This window comes from Salvia hispanica, chromosome 1 (genome assembly GCF_029641045.1).
Source record: "Salvia hispanica isolate PSC_SH4W2 chromosome 1, Shi_PSC_v1, whole genome shotgun sequence".
Taxonomy (NCBI): Eukaryota; Viridiplantae; Streptophyta; class Magnoliopsida; order Lamiales; family Lamiaceae; genus Salvia; species Salvia hispanica.
The window spans coordinates 25340957-25360012 of record NC_142692.1 but is presented as its reverse complement, the minus strand read 5'-3'; the positions used below and the strand labels follow the sequence as shown (position 1 = coordinate 25360012).

The 19056-nt window shown below is 33.7% G+C and overlaps 2 protein-coding genes and 2 pseudogenes across 3 annotated transcripts; 1 reads left to right on the top strand and 3 right to left on the bottom strand.

Moving 5' to 3' along the window:
- Positions 1–681: 681 nt before the first annotated feature.
- Positions 682–1702, top strand: LOC148933503 (uncharacterized; annotated as a pseudogene).
- Positions 1703–7083: 5381 nt separating this feature from the next.
- Positions 7084–8345, bottom strand: LOC125219616 (small ribosomal subunit protein uS12). The gene is made up of 4 exons (XM_048121638.2): positions 8200–8345; positions 7646–7801; positions 7431–7557; positions 7084–7335 (listed from the first exon to the last, which is right to left on the bottom strand). Exons 1-4 carry the CDS (start codon positions 8202–8204, stop codon positions 7195–7197), a joined length of 429 nt encoding a protein of 142 aa, XP_047977595.1. The 5' UTR covers positions 8205–8345; the 3' UTR covers positions 7084–7194.
- A 3568-nt stretch (positions 8346–11913) lies between these two features.
- LOC125219013 (small ribosomal subunit protein uS12) lies at positions 11914–13001 on the bottom strand. The gene is made up of 4 exons (XM_048120851.1): positions 12921–13001; positions 12448–12603; positions 12243–12369; positions 11914–12160 (listed from the first exon to the last, which is right to left on the bottom strand). The coding sequence occupies exons 1-4, from the start codon at positions 12923–12925 to the stop codon at positions 12020–12022; spliced, it is 429 nt and encodes a 142-aa protein (XP_047976808.1). The 5' UTR covers positions 12926–13001; the 3' UTR covers positions 11914–12019.
- Positions 13002–13857: 856 nt separating this feature from the next.
- On the bottom strand, positions 13858–15876 carry LOC125220094 (interactor of constitutive active ROPs 2, chloroplastic-like; annotated as a pseudogene). Its single transcript, XR_016130415.1, has 3 exons — positions 15672–15876; positions 15422–15542; positions 13858–15349 (listed from the first exon to the last, which is right to left on the bottom strand). The product of XR_016130415.1 is annotated as an interactor of constitutive active ROPs 2, chloroplastic-like (transcript).
- Positions 15877–19056: the final 3180 nt, after the last annotated feature.

Here is a 19056-nt window from a genome sequence, read left to right as displayed (position 1 = left end):
TTTAGGATTTACTGAGAGAGGTAGTTGGAGGCATAAATTGCAAATGAATTGAAGTTGGTGGGGTTGGTAGTTAATTAATAAATGTCATTAAATTAGCTTTAATTAAGCGTAATAAGGGGAACTCTAATTTTTACTAAAAATGGAAAGAGTGCAAATAACTTGGGACACCCAAAAAGGAAAATAGTGCAAGTAACGCGGGACGGAGGGAGTACTACTTACTACTTTGTTTGTATTAATTCAACTATTTAATTTTCTCTTCTCGTATAATTGTTCTACTTGATGCATGTATTAATTCCACTATATAATTCTCTTTCTTTTCCTATAACTATTCTACTCGATGAAAGCGTCTCCGTAATTATTGTCTTCCACCATTTAATTAGTGTATTCGCTACAGTGATTCCATTACTAATGTTGTTTTGTATGTAAACGTGCCACACATATATGAACATGCATGTCTTTATGCATGACAACATGAGTTTAAATTCCCAACACTGTTGCTTTTATTGCCCATATTTAAAAAATATATAAAATTTATTAATCGGTGGATTCCATTATGCATGATTTCAAAATAAAATATGTGTATTGAAATCTCACACTTTGTTAAACGATGTTTTTGCTCTTTTAATATTTATAATAAGTTATCCTTTTTCTTTAAACATGCAGTAGTTGGAATTTGCAATAATGTCAACTAGAGAAGAAGCTTCTTCAACGTCGGTTGGTTGCAAAAAAGATGTGGGCTGGAAATTTTGCACTCAAGTAGAAGCAACGTTTACGAACAAAGTCATGTGCAACTATTGCGGAAAAACTATGAATGGTGGAATTACTAGAGGTAAATAGCATTTAATGGGGAAGACGGGCAAAGTTGTTGCATGTGCAAAATTTTCGAAAGAGGTTAAAGACGAACTCTGGGAAGCTATAAAAACAAAGCTAAAGCAAATTCATCAGCTATGCTGAGTAATTCGAGAGCTTTCGATATTGATAGTGATGAAGATGAAGATGAGCCAATAGTTCAACAGAAAAGAATTCTGATCGTGCAAAGAAAGGACCTATTGACTTATTTTTTAATAAACCCGAGATTGCAGTTCAAAAAAGGCGTAAAGAGAAATTGCAATAGTTAAACGTAAGAGAATATGTGGACATTGCGAGTTCACCAGTCTTTAGCTCGATTTTGTACCAAGCGGGGCTCTCATTCAACTTGGTTAATTTGCAGAGCTTTGAAGATATGATTCACGACATTGGTGCATTCGGAAAACATTTGCCGAAACCAAGTTATCATGCAATCCGAGTTCCACTTTTGAATAGAGAATTAGAATACACTAACACTTTGTTGGAACCTAAGAAGGATGAATAGAGAATGTATGGTTGTAGCATTATGTCGGATGGATGGATAAGTCGTAAGCAAAGGACTATAAGTAACTTTTTAGTTAATTCACCTTGTGGCACTGTGTTTGTTAAATCTATTAATGCCACCGCCTTTGTGAAAACTGGAGAGAAGTTTTTTGAGCTACTTGATTCGCTTGTCGATGAGATTGGGTGAAGAACATGTTGTCGACGTGAAAACGGACAATGGGAGAAATTATGTAGCCGCGGAAAAATGTTGATGGAGTAGAGAAGACATCTTTACTAGACTCCATGTGCAGCACACTGCATCGACCTCATGCTAGAAGATATTGGTAAGATTCATTTAGTTAAGAACTGTTAGGTTTGTATACTGAAAAGCATGTTTCGAGCAAGTTTCGCTCGAATAGAATCTTGCTTGTATACGTAAAACTCTATAATCCACTTTTAACCCGATTCAGTATTATTCGAGCAGTTTCGCACGAATAGAATCAGTATATTATTACATTGTGTTTGCTTGTGCATTTATAAGATGTTTTATAAACATTTAAATGTATAAGAAGCAAACAAAGTCTAAGTCTTTTGCTTAGTAGACTGGTTGTGGGCGTCGTCCACTTTAAGGTAACACAGTCGGTTCTATGCAATGCTTTGCAAAAGAAAAAGAAGAATTTCACAACCCAGATAGGCTTAGACTACCTATCGTGAAAGGTTGCAATGTCAGTTCGATTATTTCTAAGCCTTACTGAAATAAGATGACGTTGGTGTGGTATAGCACTGAATGGATCTAACAGCAAGACGTGTCTTTATGCTATCTACTAAAAGACTAGGTCTTGATAAATAACTATTTCTTAATCTGCATACATTAGCATTGAGCATACGGTATTGATTATGCACTACTTTGACTTATCAAATGGTGCGGGTTTTTCGCAACCAAATAATCCTGATATATTGGGTAGTGGTGATTAATAGGATTGCTATTATGTTGAATCGTGCGCGAGGTGAGTCTCGTTTGATAATGTCCTCAAGAGGAGCTTGAACAAGGTTTTATTATTCGGAAACTGGTCAGTTGGAGTTTTATTACTCTATGAATAATAAATAAGTGTTTCTTGCTAAGTCCACTCTTGGAATTAATAATATGTTAATTAATTAAGTCCATAGCAGACTTCAATTAATTAATGGACATTTATATCTTAAGCGCGAGAAATAAATAATATAAATAACGGAAACCCGGATTACTTGTAATTTCGAATTTGGATGGGTAGAGTTCAATATTACTTCTGTAGTGACTGCTCGTAATATTCCAATATAAGCTTGTAATAAATTGTGGGTTCAATTAATTAGTAAAAAGCTAATTGCGGGAGCCCATATCCAAAACCTTCCATAGATCCCTGACTGGGCCCAATATGAACTTAATATAAATAGGAGAATAAAGGAGAGACAGAATCACAATTATTATTAGATGAAATTTCCGTCCCCCTCTCTAATTAGTAGAGGAGCTCGAAAATTCTTCAGCTCTCCTCCGTGAGGAATTTCTGTCTTCTTTTTATTCGAGTCCTAGTATTTTGATAAGATCAACCTACCCTGATATCGAGATACAGTTCGGGAACCAGTCAGAAGATTCGTGGTCTAGTATTGAAGATCATCGTGGAGAAGGCGCGAGCAATCGTCGATTCTTTGGAGAATCAAATCGGTAACTCTAAACCGTAGAAAACATGTTTAGGATTTATATTTTCTAAGCATGAATTATTTGCGTTCTAGCATGCAATTATTTGTTTAACATGTGAATTGATTAATCGCATAATCGGTCAAATAGATCCGTATCTGATATTTGTTTTATACAAGTCTTCCGTTGTGCAAGGGGCACCAAACCCCATCAAAGAACACCATTTGAAGGGCTATATCTCTTGTGGGATATATTTATAGACATACTTTTACATTGAGTCTGTTGAGAAGTTTTACAAAGAAGAAGGAACTGGCGAGGCCAGCTATTACCCATTTTGCTACCACTTTTCTTTCATTAGAAAGGATTCACAAGCATAGAGACAACCTCAGAAAAATGTTTACTTGGCGACGAATCAGTGCAAAACAAGCTATCTAAGGATGCCAAAGGAAGAAGACCAACTAAATCAATCATGGTGCCTTCTTTTTGGAGGCACGTGGTATTCATTCTCAAAGTCATGGCTCCCCTTGTACGAGTTCTTCAATTGGTGGATAGTTAAAAAAACCCCAGCAATGAGCTACATTTATGAGGCAATGGAAAAGGCGAAAGAAACCATTATGAAATTTCAACAACAATGAACAAAGATAAGCATATATTTTTAAGATCATTGATTATAGATGGAATTGTCAGCTCCACAGGCCGCTGCATGGAGCTAGGCACATTTTAAATCCAGATATCTTTTATGAAAATAAGAGATTGGAATTTGATCACTAGGTTACTAATGGATTATATGAATGTGTTGAAAGATTGCTACCAAATAAAGAAGATCAAGACAAGGCACTTGATGAGATGGTACACTAGTAGTGAAGGCATGTTTGGTCATGAATTCGCGGTGCGGCATAGGAAAAGATTAGCTCCAGGTTAGAATTTATGTATTCTAGTTTAATTTTGCATATGCACTGTAACTTTTAATATGATATAAAAGCATTGATATTATTGTTACATATATTACCACAATTGATTATCAAATGTTCACTAATCACTGTTATATTATTCTGCTTTTTGTAGCTCAATGTTGGAAAAAATATGGCCATGATGCTCCACATTTGCAAAAACTTGCAATAAAGATCTTGAGCTTAACTTGTTGTGCTTCTGGCTGTGAGCGTATTTGGAGTGTCTTCAAGCGAGTAAGCATTTAGTTGTTTATTAAATATGATTTTTTAATTCTAATATAATTCAATAATTAACAAGTTTTAGTTATTTTTATGTGATAGATTCATTCCAAAAAAAAGAAATAGACTTGAACATCTGAAGATGAACGATTTGGTGTACGTTAAATACAACTAAAAGTTGTGTGAAAGGTTCAGTATTAGGGACAAAATTGATCCCATCTCACTCAACGATATTGATGAGTGCACTGAGTGGTTAGTTGGCGAGCTAGATGATCCTAAAGTCGTTGGCACTGGCCAAGATTTAGTTTTTGACGATGATATACTTGATTGGGAAACTACATATGACACTTCAGGGATTGGAAAGCCTACCACATTTACTCGGTCTAAAAAAAATAGAGTCTTCCACGTCGTCGAGTTATGTTCGAGCTTCCAAAAAAGATAACAAGGACCGCATCCACATTGGGTAAAGCCGTAAAGGAAAAGAAAAGTTGCTACCTGTGGCCGAAGAAAGGACTTTTGTAGATGAATTAGAAGAAGAAGAATTAGAGCAAGAGTTTGAGCAAGAGGAGGAAGAAGGATATGAAGATGACAAGGATGACTACATAGCACTTGATGATGAGGATGGGGATGAGGAGTGAAGACATGAATTTGCATTTTCTTTGCAGTTTTTGCATTTTTATTATTGAATATTGAGTGAAAGACTAACTATTGTTTTTTATTCAGGATATTATATTTTTATAATTTTTTGCATCTTATGTTATGTATAATATTTTATTTATTTGTTAATTTATCGACCGCCATTTACGCCCTAATACCGACATGCCGACCGCCATATCCCTATGGCGGTTTTTTGACCGACCGTCGTAAGCCGCCATACGCCATTAATAACACTGATTCCAATTAGCATTTATGTGATGGATAAAACAGTTTCAATTGAATTCATAAATAATGAGAAAACATTATTAGTAATATTCAACTTTCCAAATTGTAAAATTTAAGAACATCCACATTCATGCTCTTACCAATAGTATGAATGTGGGCCCAGACCCAATTTTATTCATTTTTAATTCATTGCTCTTCTGCAAGAGCACAACACCCACATCGATGCTCTCCCGCAAAATCATGTTCAATGGTTCCACCATTCTATTATTCAATTTAAATACTTCAATTATTAAAAATAATTACATAATTAAAATCCTAAAAATTAAAAATTACATGGTAATTAAATTCATAACAAAAAAATTGAAGTATGAATAAGAGATAATTTACATGGTAATTAAATTCATAATAAAAAAATTGAAGTATATATGATTTTGGGATAATTTTTTTAAAAAAAATCAAATAATCAAAAAAGTGGCTATATTTTTGGGGATATGAATTTTTTTTTTTCCGGATTATTTTCAATTTTTTATGAATTTTAAAAATAAATTTAACAGTGTGCTCTTCGGCACGGCAGTGCTCTTGCTATCAAGCACGTCTGTTCCGTCGGCAAGAGCACAGCGCCAAGCATGGTACTCGCCGCACCGACGGCACGGTAGCTGCTCTTCCGCAAGAGCACCACTGCGGATGCTCTAATATCCACACTCTTATTGGGCATAATCCCACGCAGTTATGTAGTCAAATATTTTGTTTTACAAATCTAACGTCTCAGTCATAAGTGATAGTTACAAAGGCAAAATGGTGACAATCATTTTTTTAATGAATTTTACATAAAAAATGAATAAAAATCACCATTTATAAATTTTTGCGTTACAATTGATTATTTGAATTAGTGTAACTGTTTATACATTTTTTCGTTACAATTTTCAATCAGTATTGCTTTAAATTTATAAATGATTAATTAATTGTTCAATTTAATTGAATAAAGATCATTTTATTGCTCATTATTTAGTAAATTTAGCCTATGATTTTAAAAAAAACGCATGGAGAATTTTTTTGGCTGTTTTCATAATCAATGGCATTATAACAACAAATATAAGCATTTAGTATAAGAGGAATTATATTTAAGAATTCGTTAAATGCTCATTTCCATTAAAAGAATTTTAACAGCCGACTACTCATTATAGTACTATTAAGAATTGGTCAAAGTGCATAGTAATAAACAAATATTCAAAATATATAAATATTCATAGCAACTACTTATAAATATTCAAATTCAAGTGTAAAACTTATAAATATTCAAATTCAAGTCTAAAATTCTTTAATATTTAAAAATAAGGCCAAAATTCATTCTTTAATATAGTTATAGATTAGATATTTTTAGAGCAAAAAGTAAGTTGTATTGCAATTGAGTTAGTATGCAAAATTAGTGCATATCTTCAAAGGTTAGTGCATTAAACCTCGGATGTATTCAAACATTCAGTTATTTGAAATATACAAAATAAAATAAACTAAAATTATCAATAAGAAATATCACAATTTTGGAATTTTAAGATTGGGTAGAAAGTTGAAAGAGAGAATATTAAAAGATACAGTCAGTCCGCACAACAGTAACATTTGATGTTATATAGCAGAATGATAAGCAAACGATCAAAACATCAATATTAAGCGGACATCTACAACTCCATAAAATAAATATTTTGAGATAATTATAGGTTAACAAAATATGAATAACAAAAAGATGTAATCCAATAACATTGAAGCACAACTCCATGGATAGTGAATGGAGAGGGCTCAAGCAGATTAGACTGGCTTGTTGTCCGCACAAATAAAATCTCATGAATCACAGCAAGAAAGATTCCGAGAAGATCTATGTGCGATTGGGTTTTCAAAATGCTAACGACAGGAATCAGGCAAAGACCAAATCAATTATATATGTAGAAGGTTAGATGAGAAATCAGTCATTCATATTTTCGAAGGAGAGAAGGAAAAACAGCAAATAATGATATGAACTCAGCAGCATGACAGATGTGGTAAGCTAAATAGATGGGTATATTCTCCTCGCAATAAACTCAAACTCAAAACATTTGAATCGTTATATCAAAACAGTGAGTTATCAGCCACTACAAAAAGAAAGGGAGAGATTTAAGACCTAGGCTTTTCCTTCTTCTCCTTGAAGAGGGCAAGCAGAGAAACACCTGATACCTTCACCACCTTAAATCTAACACCAGGAATATCTCCCACGGCATGTCCCTTACGCCCAAATCCAGCAATCAACACTTCGTCCTACAGTATAACAGTAAGGTTGAAATGTTAATTCAACACACAATGATAGCGAGAACAATTGAAAGGCCACCAAAACAATATGCAAAGGAGCTTACATTTTCTTCAATGTAGTTTAAACAACCATCATTGGGAACAAAAGCAGCAATCTTCTTGCCATTCTTGATAAGTTGCACTCTAGCACACTTACGAATAGCAGAATTCGGCTGCTTAGCTTCAATACCTCTATATTCGTAAAATCACAAGACAATTGCAAATCAATTAGAACGACTATATGATTACAATTAGACAAAAGGGATGGGGCGAATCTCACATTTTCTCAAGAACAATGCCCTTGGCGTGGGAAGACCCGGCAAATGGTTTTTTCCATTCATTCCCAAGATGAGATTTCTTGTAAGATTTGTCAGCCCATCTTTGAGTCCTACGGTGAGACTTGAGCTTGCGCCCAGCTCCCATCCCATGCGTTTTCCTGCAATAAGATAGAATAATGGCGTTAACAAATTGACACAATAAAATGAGATGCTTAAAAGGTTCAAAGCTTTCTAATCTCATCACTGCAACGTAACTCAAATTTCTAATTGGGCAAATCAGACGACAGACATTGAGCATTTATGTACGCAACTCGATAACCAGAGATGGATAGCAGGTCATGAAAAAAAATCAAGGAAGTAAGGAGAATAACACACTACATTATACAAGTAGGCTAAATCTCGACGAAGGCTAATCGGAAATTAAAGACTCAGCAGCGTCTAGTCCCAACAAACAGCCGGACAGTGAATCAACGGATAGATCCATTCACTCGAAGATCAAAAACAATAAACCCTGGTAAAATGTTTTATATACGAAACAAGTGCTGAGAGCAGATACCCCATGATTGCAGAATAGAGACGATGAAGGCTGGGAGGCGAAGAGCGGCAGCGGCCGGAGCGCAAAACCCTAGTCTGTTAAACTCAAAAAATAGTGCTAGGTAATTTTATTTATAGCTTCAAATTAGGACTAGCTGGAATTAATGTGTTGTACTGTACTACTATATCCTTCAAAAAATAATGCATGACAGAAATCAACATTACTGATTTCAATAATTCTTGTTAAATAAAGGATTTTGGTTGGAAATATCATCAAATTTAGCATTTACGTAATATTAGGTATTTTTCATAACCTTTCAACTTATGTTTAAAATCATCAAACTATATGGATTGTGCAAATTCTATGAATATGTTTTAGCCAAATTGATGATGCATCAAATTTTAATGAGATCTTTAAATTATGCATTTTTATGCAATCCTTCGCTTCTTGCAAAATAGACAAATTTATAAATAACACTGATTTTAATATATAATTGATAAAATAAGAGAAAAACGAAAAAAAAAAAAAAAAAAAAAAAAGAGGGAGAAAAGTAGTAGAAGAAGTGTTAGTAGATTGTGGATTCACTTTTTAAACAGTGGGTAGGATTATTATTTGTTGATAACTTTTCATATTTAAGCTTGATCTAATTTTAGGAGATAACCCAGAATGGTAAAGCTAATTTAGTTTTTTAGAATGAATATATTAATATATATAAGTATATACTTTATTAGTTAGAGTGAACTTCATAAATGGTAGTACCTAATCTTTCACTTTCGCACATAAATGGTACCTGATCTTTTATTTTATATCGTTTTTTGGTACCACATGACAAAAATAACCCTAGGTACCAAATATGTGATTTTTTTGTTATGGATGATATTTTTGAAAATTTCAATCAAATAGATATCAAACACGTGATTTCTTTTTTCTTCCTTTTTTTTCTTCTTTAGTTTCTTCTTCTTTCTTATTTCTTCATTTTATTCTTTTTTTTTTAGTAGTTTCTCTTCCTTTCTTCTTTCTTTTTTTCTCCTTAGTTTATGCTTTCTCTTTTTTCTTTTCTCTTCTTGTTCTTCTTTCTTTATTGTGTTTTATACATACACCTAATTGTATTAATAATACAAATCAAGAACAAAACACCTAATTAAATTAATTACTTAAAACTAATTTAGTATATATTAAATTAACCCAAAATGGTAAAGCTAATTTAGTTTTTTAGAATGGATATATTAATTTATATTAGTATATACTTTATAAGTTATATACATTTGTTTATTAAAATAATTTTTATTAAAATTATTCATAAATCTAAAATAAAAAAATGCAGACCATGTTACTTCATTGTCTTTATAGTAGTACTACAATATTTAAGTAATTGTAAGTGCCTTTGGGGATTTCATTGTCCTAAACGATGGAGATGATCATATAATATAATGGGATTTCATTGTCCTAAATAATGGAGATGATCAATTAATAAAGTTATCAAACTAGTACTATTGTTTTTTACATACAACACCAATATCTGAATATTCAATTCGAATGAAATCAAATTTTGAAGAAATATTGAAGCCTGATATCGTGAAAATTTTCAAAAATTTGTTTTTTTTTCAACAAATTTTTAATTTAACATATAATAATACAAACTTAAATAGTTATTTTATTCTTTTCCACTAATGACAAAATCCAACTATATTTAATTTGTTACTGCATCACATAAGATATAATTATCATTTAAAAACGATAGTGATGCGATTATAAAATTCTTAGAAGTAAGATATGATTATCCATTTTATTTTAATTTAATTGGATTTTGTTATTGATGAAAAATATTCAACAACTACTTACAAACAATGTTTGTAATGTTATATACCAAGTTCAAAATTGGTGAAAATTAATTTTTTAAAAAGTTGTGATAAAAGGCGCCAATATCCCAATTGTGTTAATAGATTTTAACAAGAAAAATGTTATAGTAATAGCCAGTTTGATGATTGATTGTGTCTCACTCAACTAACATACTTTTCCTTTTTTGAGAATTTCCACTCTAAATGACATAGTATTTCTTAAAATAGAAATCACTCCCTCTGTTTTTTTTTGTCTTATTCTTACTTTCTTTTTTTCTTCACCACTTAACCCACTAAATAAGACTACGTAAAATTTTGTGCTGAAAAGAAAATGCTAAAATGCTCCATTTAAGATGAGACGGAGGGAGTAATATTCAAGCTATGTTCACATGTGGCTGTAATGTCTTTACAATTTATACTCACTCCATCCCATAAAAATATACCTTTAGAATTCAGCATGAATTTTAATGCAAAATTGATAAAGTAAGAGAAAAGACAGAAAGAAAAAGTAATTAAAATAATATTAGTTAAAAATGAGTACCACCTCGATAGAGAGAAAACAAGAGAAATGAGTTTTCATAAATAAAAGAACATATTTTTGTATGACAAACTGAAAAAAAGAGTGCAAATTCTTATAAAATAGAGGGAATAGTAATTACATATTTTAAGAGCAAAAACCGGTAATAAAAGTTTATGTTAAGAAATGACATCACGTGACATTTATATCTAATTTGGTGTAAATTTATGATATTTATTGTATGTATTAGTTTTAAATGAAATATGAATCCAATATGAAATCCTATTATCATTTATAGTAAAACCAAATTGAAATTTTTATTATAAAACGGACTAAAATGAAAACATGAAATCCACATTCACAAACAAAAGAATTAATAATTCACATATACTAGTTAGAGTGCACAATCTCCCAAAGTCGTTACAATATATTCCCCCGTCCTATAATAGATGTCACACTTTTCTTTTTAATTTATCCCACAAAAAAAACATTTCCTTTTATAAAAAAAGCTTTCTCACACATTAATATAAATATACTATTTTCTCTCTCCATCTAACACACAACACATCATAAAATACCATGCCATTTCCCAAATATGCCATCTACTATGGGACGGAGGAAGTAATAAAACATTCGGTAATTTGAAAGAAACAAAATAAAATAACCTAATCTCTCCATAAAGATTGAGTCTCAGTCCACATTTTATTTTAAAAAGTATAAAGAAAAGCGAATTGAAATATTTAATAAAAATGAAATCCACTTTTATACAAATTAGTTTTATACATACTAATAAAATACAAGTGAAACTTAATTGACATTTAGTAAAAAAATAAGTGGCCTCTAAATGAGAAAGTGACAAAAAGGGCAAAAATGGACATTTATGAGAAACAGTAAGTAAAATCATAAATAAGAAAAATCACAATTTTGGAATTTTAAGATTGGGTAGAAAGTTGAAATGGAAACCTACTAAAAGACACAACTTTAACAATCGATTTTCATTGCAGAATGATAGAACAAACGGGTATAACATTATTAACCAGTGGGTATCGACTACTGCATAAAATGTATATTTTGATGTACGATAGTGATCAGTTAATAAAACATGAATAACAAAATAGTGTAATCCAATAACATTGAAGCACGACTCCATGGATAGTGAATGGAGTGGGCTTAAGCAGATTAGATTGGCTTGTTATCCGCACAAATAAAATCTCAAGAATCACAGCAAGAAAGATCCCAAGAAGAACTATGTGCGATTTTGGGCCAAATCAATTATAGGTAGGTAGGAGGTTAGATGGGAAAACATGCATTCATATTTTCTAAGGAGAGAAAGCAAAGCAGTAAATTATGATATGAACTCAAGCACCATTACAGATGTGGTGAGCTAAATAAGATAGGTATATTGTCACGCAATAAACTCAATATTTGAATCATTATATCAAAAAAGTGAGTTGTCAGCCACTAGAAAAAGAAAAAAGGGAGAGATTTAAGACCTAGGCTTTTCTTTCTTCTCCTTGAAGAGGGCAAGGAGTGAAACTCCAGATACCTTGACCACCTTAAATCTAACACCAGGAATATCTCCCACGGCATGTCCCTTACGCCCAAATCCAGCAATCAACACTTCGTCCTACAATATAACAGTAGGGTTGAGATGTTAATTCAACATACAATGATTGCAAGGACAATTCACAGCAATGCAAGGAGCCTACATTTTCTTCAATGTAGTTTAAACAACCATCATTGGGAACGAAAGCAGCAATCTTCTTGCCATTCTTGATCAGCTGCACTCTAGCACACTTACGAATAGCAGAATTCGGCTGCTTAGCTTCAATACCTCTATATTGGTTGAATCACAAGTCAATTGCAAATCAATTAGAAGTACTAAATGATGACAAGGTATGGGGCGAGCCTAACATTTTCTCAAGGACAATGCCCTTGGCGTGGGACGAACCGGCAAATGGTTTTTTCCATTCATTCCCAAGATGAGATTTCTTGTACGATTTGTCAGCCCATCTTTGAGTCCTACGGTGAGACTTGAGCTTGCGCCCAGCTCCCATCCCATGCGTTTTCCTGCAATAATAGTAGCATTAACATATTGACACACGCAACCGAGATTCATCACTACAACGTAACTAAAATTTATGTATGGAAGAACAGCAACTCGATCACTGTAGATAGCTAGTAAGTCATGAAAAAAATCAAGCAATTAAGTTTAGCACACGAGTAAGCTAAACCTCGACAACACATGTGAAGGCTAATAGGAAATTAAAGACTGAGCCCCAATAAACAGCCGGATAGATCCATTCACTCGAAGATCAAAAACCATAAACCCTAAACGAGAATCGTAAAATGTTTTAAATACGAAAGCAAGTGCTGAGAACAGATACCCCATGATTGCAGATTAGAGATGACGGTTGAGAGACAGCGGCCGTAGCGCAAAACCTAGTCTGATATACTCAATAAATGGTGCTAGGTAATTTTATTTATATATTCAAATTTGGGCCAGCTTGAATTAATGTTTCTTTTAATTTATGTGGGCCTAAAGCCCAATCTTGCATGCTCATAATTTCCTTTTTTGGGATTGCAAATATTTATACTAGTTGGAAAAATCATTAACGAAAAGCGGATTTTAATTGTAAAAAAAACAATGGGTCATGTCAATTAGGTTTTTGTGCTCATTATATATTTATGTGTAGAATGTATTTTAAAACTCAATTTTATATCAAAATTAACGTCATTAGAATATAGATTACGTCATTTGGCAGATTTATTTTATATAGTAAGATTAAATTAGAGAATTAATCTTTTTAAGGGTATGTAATAATTGATGCAATATAGTTAATCCAGTGTTGTTAACTTATATTGTTGATGTTTTGAATTTTTAATCATTAACAGTGATAGTATTTCTTAAAATTCTCAAAAAAATCCAAAAATATAAATTTGGATTTAAATTATATTTTTACATACTTATATCAATTTAATAATTTTGTAAGTATTCTAATAAAATAATAGTTGCATATATTCAGACAAATAAATTTGCATGGAAATGTAATTTGCTCTTTACTGCATTGTTATAATATTTTAAGTTAATATACATTATGAGTTAATGATCTGCGCAATATATATAATGGTACCAAATAAAAATAGTCTATAACATTTGTTCATTGTACAGAAATTCCAATCATGTGAAACTCCCTAATATGTGCATAGGTGTAATAGTCTTGGTTGGATCTGAGTCTTGTTATGTTGAGAGATTGACCATAATGAATCTGATCCCTACACTTTTTTATTGGGATGGAAAAGAGTTATTCATCAAAACAAAAATTTATTCCATAAATCAGTCAAATATTCTCATTATTATGACCGGATGCTTTGGAAGAATTCATCATTCACTCCACAAAAAAAAAAGAAAGAAAGTTGACATCTTCTTGAGCAGCAACCCTATCTTCTTGAGCATATTCCGATTCTTCTTCTTGGGCGAATCATCATCAGATTGCGGAGAGCTCAGCCTACTAGTGATGGTATGGTAGTCCCAGGACCCTCGTCTCTCCCCATACTTATTCGTAGACAGCATTGCAGCAGCAGCTTCAGCCGCTTTCCTCCACTGATGGCACTGCACCTTCAACCTCCGCAGCTCTGCGTTGGACGCCTGCGCTGCATCAAGCTGCTCAGTGACACGTGCCACTTTCTTGCAGCTCTTATCCGCCCTCACCAACGCTTCATGCTCTGCAGCTCTTGCACACTCGGCTAGTTCCAGTGCCTTGCTTCGCTCTGTCTACGTCTTCAACATTTCGTGCCTCAGCTTCTCGTTTTCCTCTGCTGTGGCCTGTAAACTGGTCTTCAGCACTTTCACTTCGAGCTTGGCCTCTCTCTCAGCATCATCGTCTCCTTCTTTTGCCATTTCAACTAGTTTGATCCTCAATTCCTCGACTTGAGCTCTTGATTCTCTTAGTTCTGTGACAAGTTCAGCTTCTTTCTCCGATGATTCTGATCTCGTTAGCTCCACCAGCTGATAGGCGTTTTGGATCTCCACCGTGCTCTGTATCTACTCATCTTTGTTCCTCCTTTCAGCATCTCCGAGGGCGGATCTCAGTTCATCCACTTCACTTTTCAAGGTGTTCATTTCGGCAATTTCCACATCACTATCTCCAGGTGAAGAATTTGCGGAGAGATCACTCTGCAGTGTGGCGACGAGCTCCTCCAGCGATTTCACTCTACTGTTGGACTTGTCCAGATCGAGCAACACAGATTTATACAGTCCAACGATATTATCATGCTCCAACTTGACCTTATTCTCCGCAGTTTTAGCAACTTCCAACTGCTTCTCAGCTCTCCTAACTTCATCAAGGGCATACGATTCGTATTCTCTGCTATCGTTTAACTGAGTCTTTAATGTATCTACCAGAATGAGAGTTTCTGTTAATTCAAATCTTAAGCTCTGAGTCTCGATATGCGCTGACTCCGCATGCCTGGCTTGAGCAGCTTCCGACTTAGTAACCGTATCCAATTGCATCCTGAGCTTCTGAATCTCGTTCATGGCGGAGGCCAGAGCTGCAGAGTCCATGGAGTAGTGCTTATGGAAGGCCTCCATCTCCGACTGCCACTCCTTGTCTCGTTCCTGCAGCCGGGCTTCTTCGCACTCTGAGAACTCCTTGAGCTGATGTTGAGACTCCTCGAGCTCGGCTGCTATTGCCTTGAGCTGCTTCTTGGCTTCTCCAGCCTCTTGCTGAGCTCTTTGCTTCCATGCCTCGCATGAGCTCAGCTGCTCCTTGAGCCTTTTCAGATCCTGAGGCTCGGGTTTTCCCGGCCTCTTTTTCTGCCATTTGATCAAAAATGGATCATCACAAGCCACAACCATCTAACATTGAAACTGCTTAGCTCTATGTACCTCAGGCGGTGGTAACCTGCGATCAATGGCTTTAGAAGTTGGATCATTAGGTGGTTTGGAAATCGGATTCGGAGAGGAAGCAAAATCTGATCCTGCAGTTTTGAGCTTCCGCACGAGACCTCTGCGCAAAATAAATAACTAACAATATTAGGCTAATGATCCATTGCAATAAAAGAAATACTGACATGAATGATCCAACCTAGAATTGATTGAAATTTGATACACTGAAAACATAAGCAGAAGAGTTTACCTTGAGGTAGTGGTCTGCATTTAGAGACGGATCGGCAAAGACAATGATATAGAAAGCAACAATCACTCAGAGGGTCACCTGAGCCCACAACACTGGAAAGATAAAAAAATTCATAATAAGAGAGACTTGTAATGAGACAAATCCCAACCTCTAATCCCTCATCATCATCGCAACAAAGAAAGAAATAAACCAGACTATCCTATCCCTTCAAAGGGAAACAAAAGAAACAACCTCCACTACCAACAACCACAAACAGCAAGTAAATATTCCTTACTTCCTACTCCAGGCGTTACACTGTTCAGTAACACGGCAGCATCATAATATATAACCCACATAAATAAGCACTCTCCATTTTAGCATTGATATTAAAACGTGTATCATACTTATTCTTGCAGTTTGAGATAGATATTTCAACACTGGCATTTTATTTATTACTCCTACTAATATTCCTAGGTTGGTAACAAAATGATGAAGGACAAGAGGATATACAGCAAAACAAGCACGAGGTCTGAAAATAATATGCTGAATATCCTAATAGTGCAATAATACAATCTTGGTAATTCCTAATATGTAATCTAGAAAATATCAATTTTATTTGGCAAAAAAGATCCTAGAATGGAAAGAATATCAGTATTGAGTATACCATGCTAGCACGTGAAAGAACTTTTTTTTTTTTTTTTTTATCAAGGCCTATGAATCAAGTGCTTGGAAGAGAGCATCCTTAAAAATGTGTAGTAAAACAAAAGTTGAGGAAGAGGAGAAAAGCAGCATAATTGTAGAATGAAAAAGGAAATTTGAATCTTAAGAAACGCTTCACTGTTCTTCTCGTCCGCAGAGGGAGAGAGCTAGAGATTAATTATTAAGTCTTATTGGAAATTGATAAAGAAGACTAATAAGTCATAGCAGAACAAACTTTGTGTTTGGTACATAAGAAATTGGATGTTTGGAAATTGGAATATTATATTGCAATATTACCAAGATTTAAAAATATACTGGAACACAAAAGTTAGTAGATGTGAGTAAGCGAATAAAATATCTACAATTTTTAAAAAGCTAGCAATAATAGTAGCAACCTCAATCAGATTCGAACTGGATTTGTATATAATGTGGTGTGATTAATTGCAGAAGAAATAGAAGAACAAAAAAACGAATGGCTTTGCTTAGCTTAGCTTAAAATCAAAGAATAAAATAGACATTAGTCTTAATCCCCCACTGTAGCATAATAAACATATGAGTATGATATATACTCCACCGAATTCAAACTTATAGTTGGATAACACTAACAGCCTACTGACAGATTAATTTTTACAGCCTGTCAACATAATTATCAATATTATGAAATCCAATATGAAAACAGAGCATGTATAGTTCACACTTCACACCAAACATATTACTAGTAAATTTTCTTGCATGATCTCATAAATCATACATAATCAAAATCTCGAGCATTCACATATATTTTCAAAAGTTTTGAAAACTAGTCGACAAAATCATATGACTTATCAGAAACACACTCCTACCAGATTAACTCTATAAAAAAGTCATGCCCTAACTGATATTTCACCAAAAAACATTAAAATTGAGAACTCACTCATAGTAAAAATTATGGAACCAAGTAATCTGGTTCGCATAAAAACAGAAAACTTTTGGATATCAATTTGATCAAACAAAAGATGAATATATCTTAAAGACAGCCACCTTTGAGTAACAATTCCAAATGTTTCTTTCTTTATTTTCTCGAACCATGATGGCATGTATCCAAATGTAGGCTGCAATTGAGGTTGTAATCATATATAACAATATTATTTTGTAGACAGCAGTTGAGGAATGAGTGAGGTTTCCAAACCTAAAATGATTGCACCATGCGGTCGGCATTACGGAAGCAAGTGTTATTTTCCTGCAACTGAAAGAAAACAAGCTTACATGATAGGTTATGAGATAAAGCGCATCACTAAAAGATGAAAATAGCGTAAAAACTAACCCTGCGATATATAGGATCGGATTTTCACTTTTCATGCATAGGCTTAAGCTGAAAATTGAGGTATTGCAAGAAAAGTATCGGGCAATTATCTCAGATAAGAATAGCAAGGACTAATTTCTATGACGATCAACAAAAAAAATATGGATTTCTTGAATTTATACACTACCCGTGAGGTGGCATTGGCATTCTTGCTACAGCTACGAAAACTATTGTGGACTATTAGTTACTGCAATTTTTCCTATGACAGTCATCTAAAAGAGTATTTAATATCAATATAAAAATATCGCAATCAACGATGCTAAACCCTAAATAAAATGCAAACCATCCAAGAGATACATATTATGAGGTCAAATAATAACAATGTGTTCTATGCTTTTCCTGTTCTTCCGCAAACTTCAACAAGGCATTTTGTTATCCCAAAACTAAATAGTATAGAAAAAAGCTTCAAATAAAAAGATTAAGACTGTAATCATACCTAAAGATAAACCTTTTATAGATGAAGATTTTGAGAGGGACTTGTTGACTGGTGATCTACTGACAAATATTCAAGGGGGTTCAACAATTGTTTTATTATCTTCGGCTGCTTTGTTTCTTGCTCTTTTGTTGCTGTGATTGACTTTCTAGAGCTTCCAGGTCACGTCTTCTTTGCTCTTCAGTTGTGACTTGTGACTCACTTTGCTGAGCAACCCTTAAATTTAATGTCTAGCACAACAATTCAAAAAAAATAGTTATGCATATTTGAACAGAGATGTTAATCTGGTCATGCGTTGGCTAATCGGATGTGGACTAATCTGACCACATTTTTATTGAATTCGATATTTCCAACACTAATCCTAAAGGTTCAAGTTTCGTGTTAGCCCGCGGGCTAATTGGGCCAAAACTATATTGCGAACTTAGAACAATCTAATTGCCGCATACCTCTAAACCGCACTAGCGTACGTCCATTGAGATACATACCTTAAGAACTAAGATAGCATAATTCCTTGTCAAAGGTAGAATACATTTTCGTACAGGGCCTTTGTCTTAACGACAACTTAGACATTATTGTATGAGGTGCCGAGTTCGAGCCCTCTTGACATCATTTGTAATTTCATCCTTTATATTGGAGCGTATTTTTTTTTTTTAAAGTTAGAATTCATTTTCTTAGAAATACAACCCCATCTATGAAAAATAGTCTCATTTTGTTATTTTGAAATATCTACAAAAAATAGTCTCATTTCTAAAATGGAAAGTTCCTTTTCATACATTACCCACATTTTCTCCGCTCTCTCTTATACTTTATCATATTTTCTTCCTATCTCTCTTGCATTACCTACTTTTTCTCATTTAGAATCCTTGTTGTCGACAAATGAGACTATTTTTGTGGACGAATAGACTATTATTTTTTAAAATTAAGATATAAAA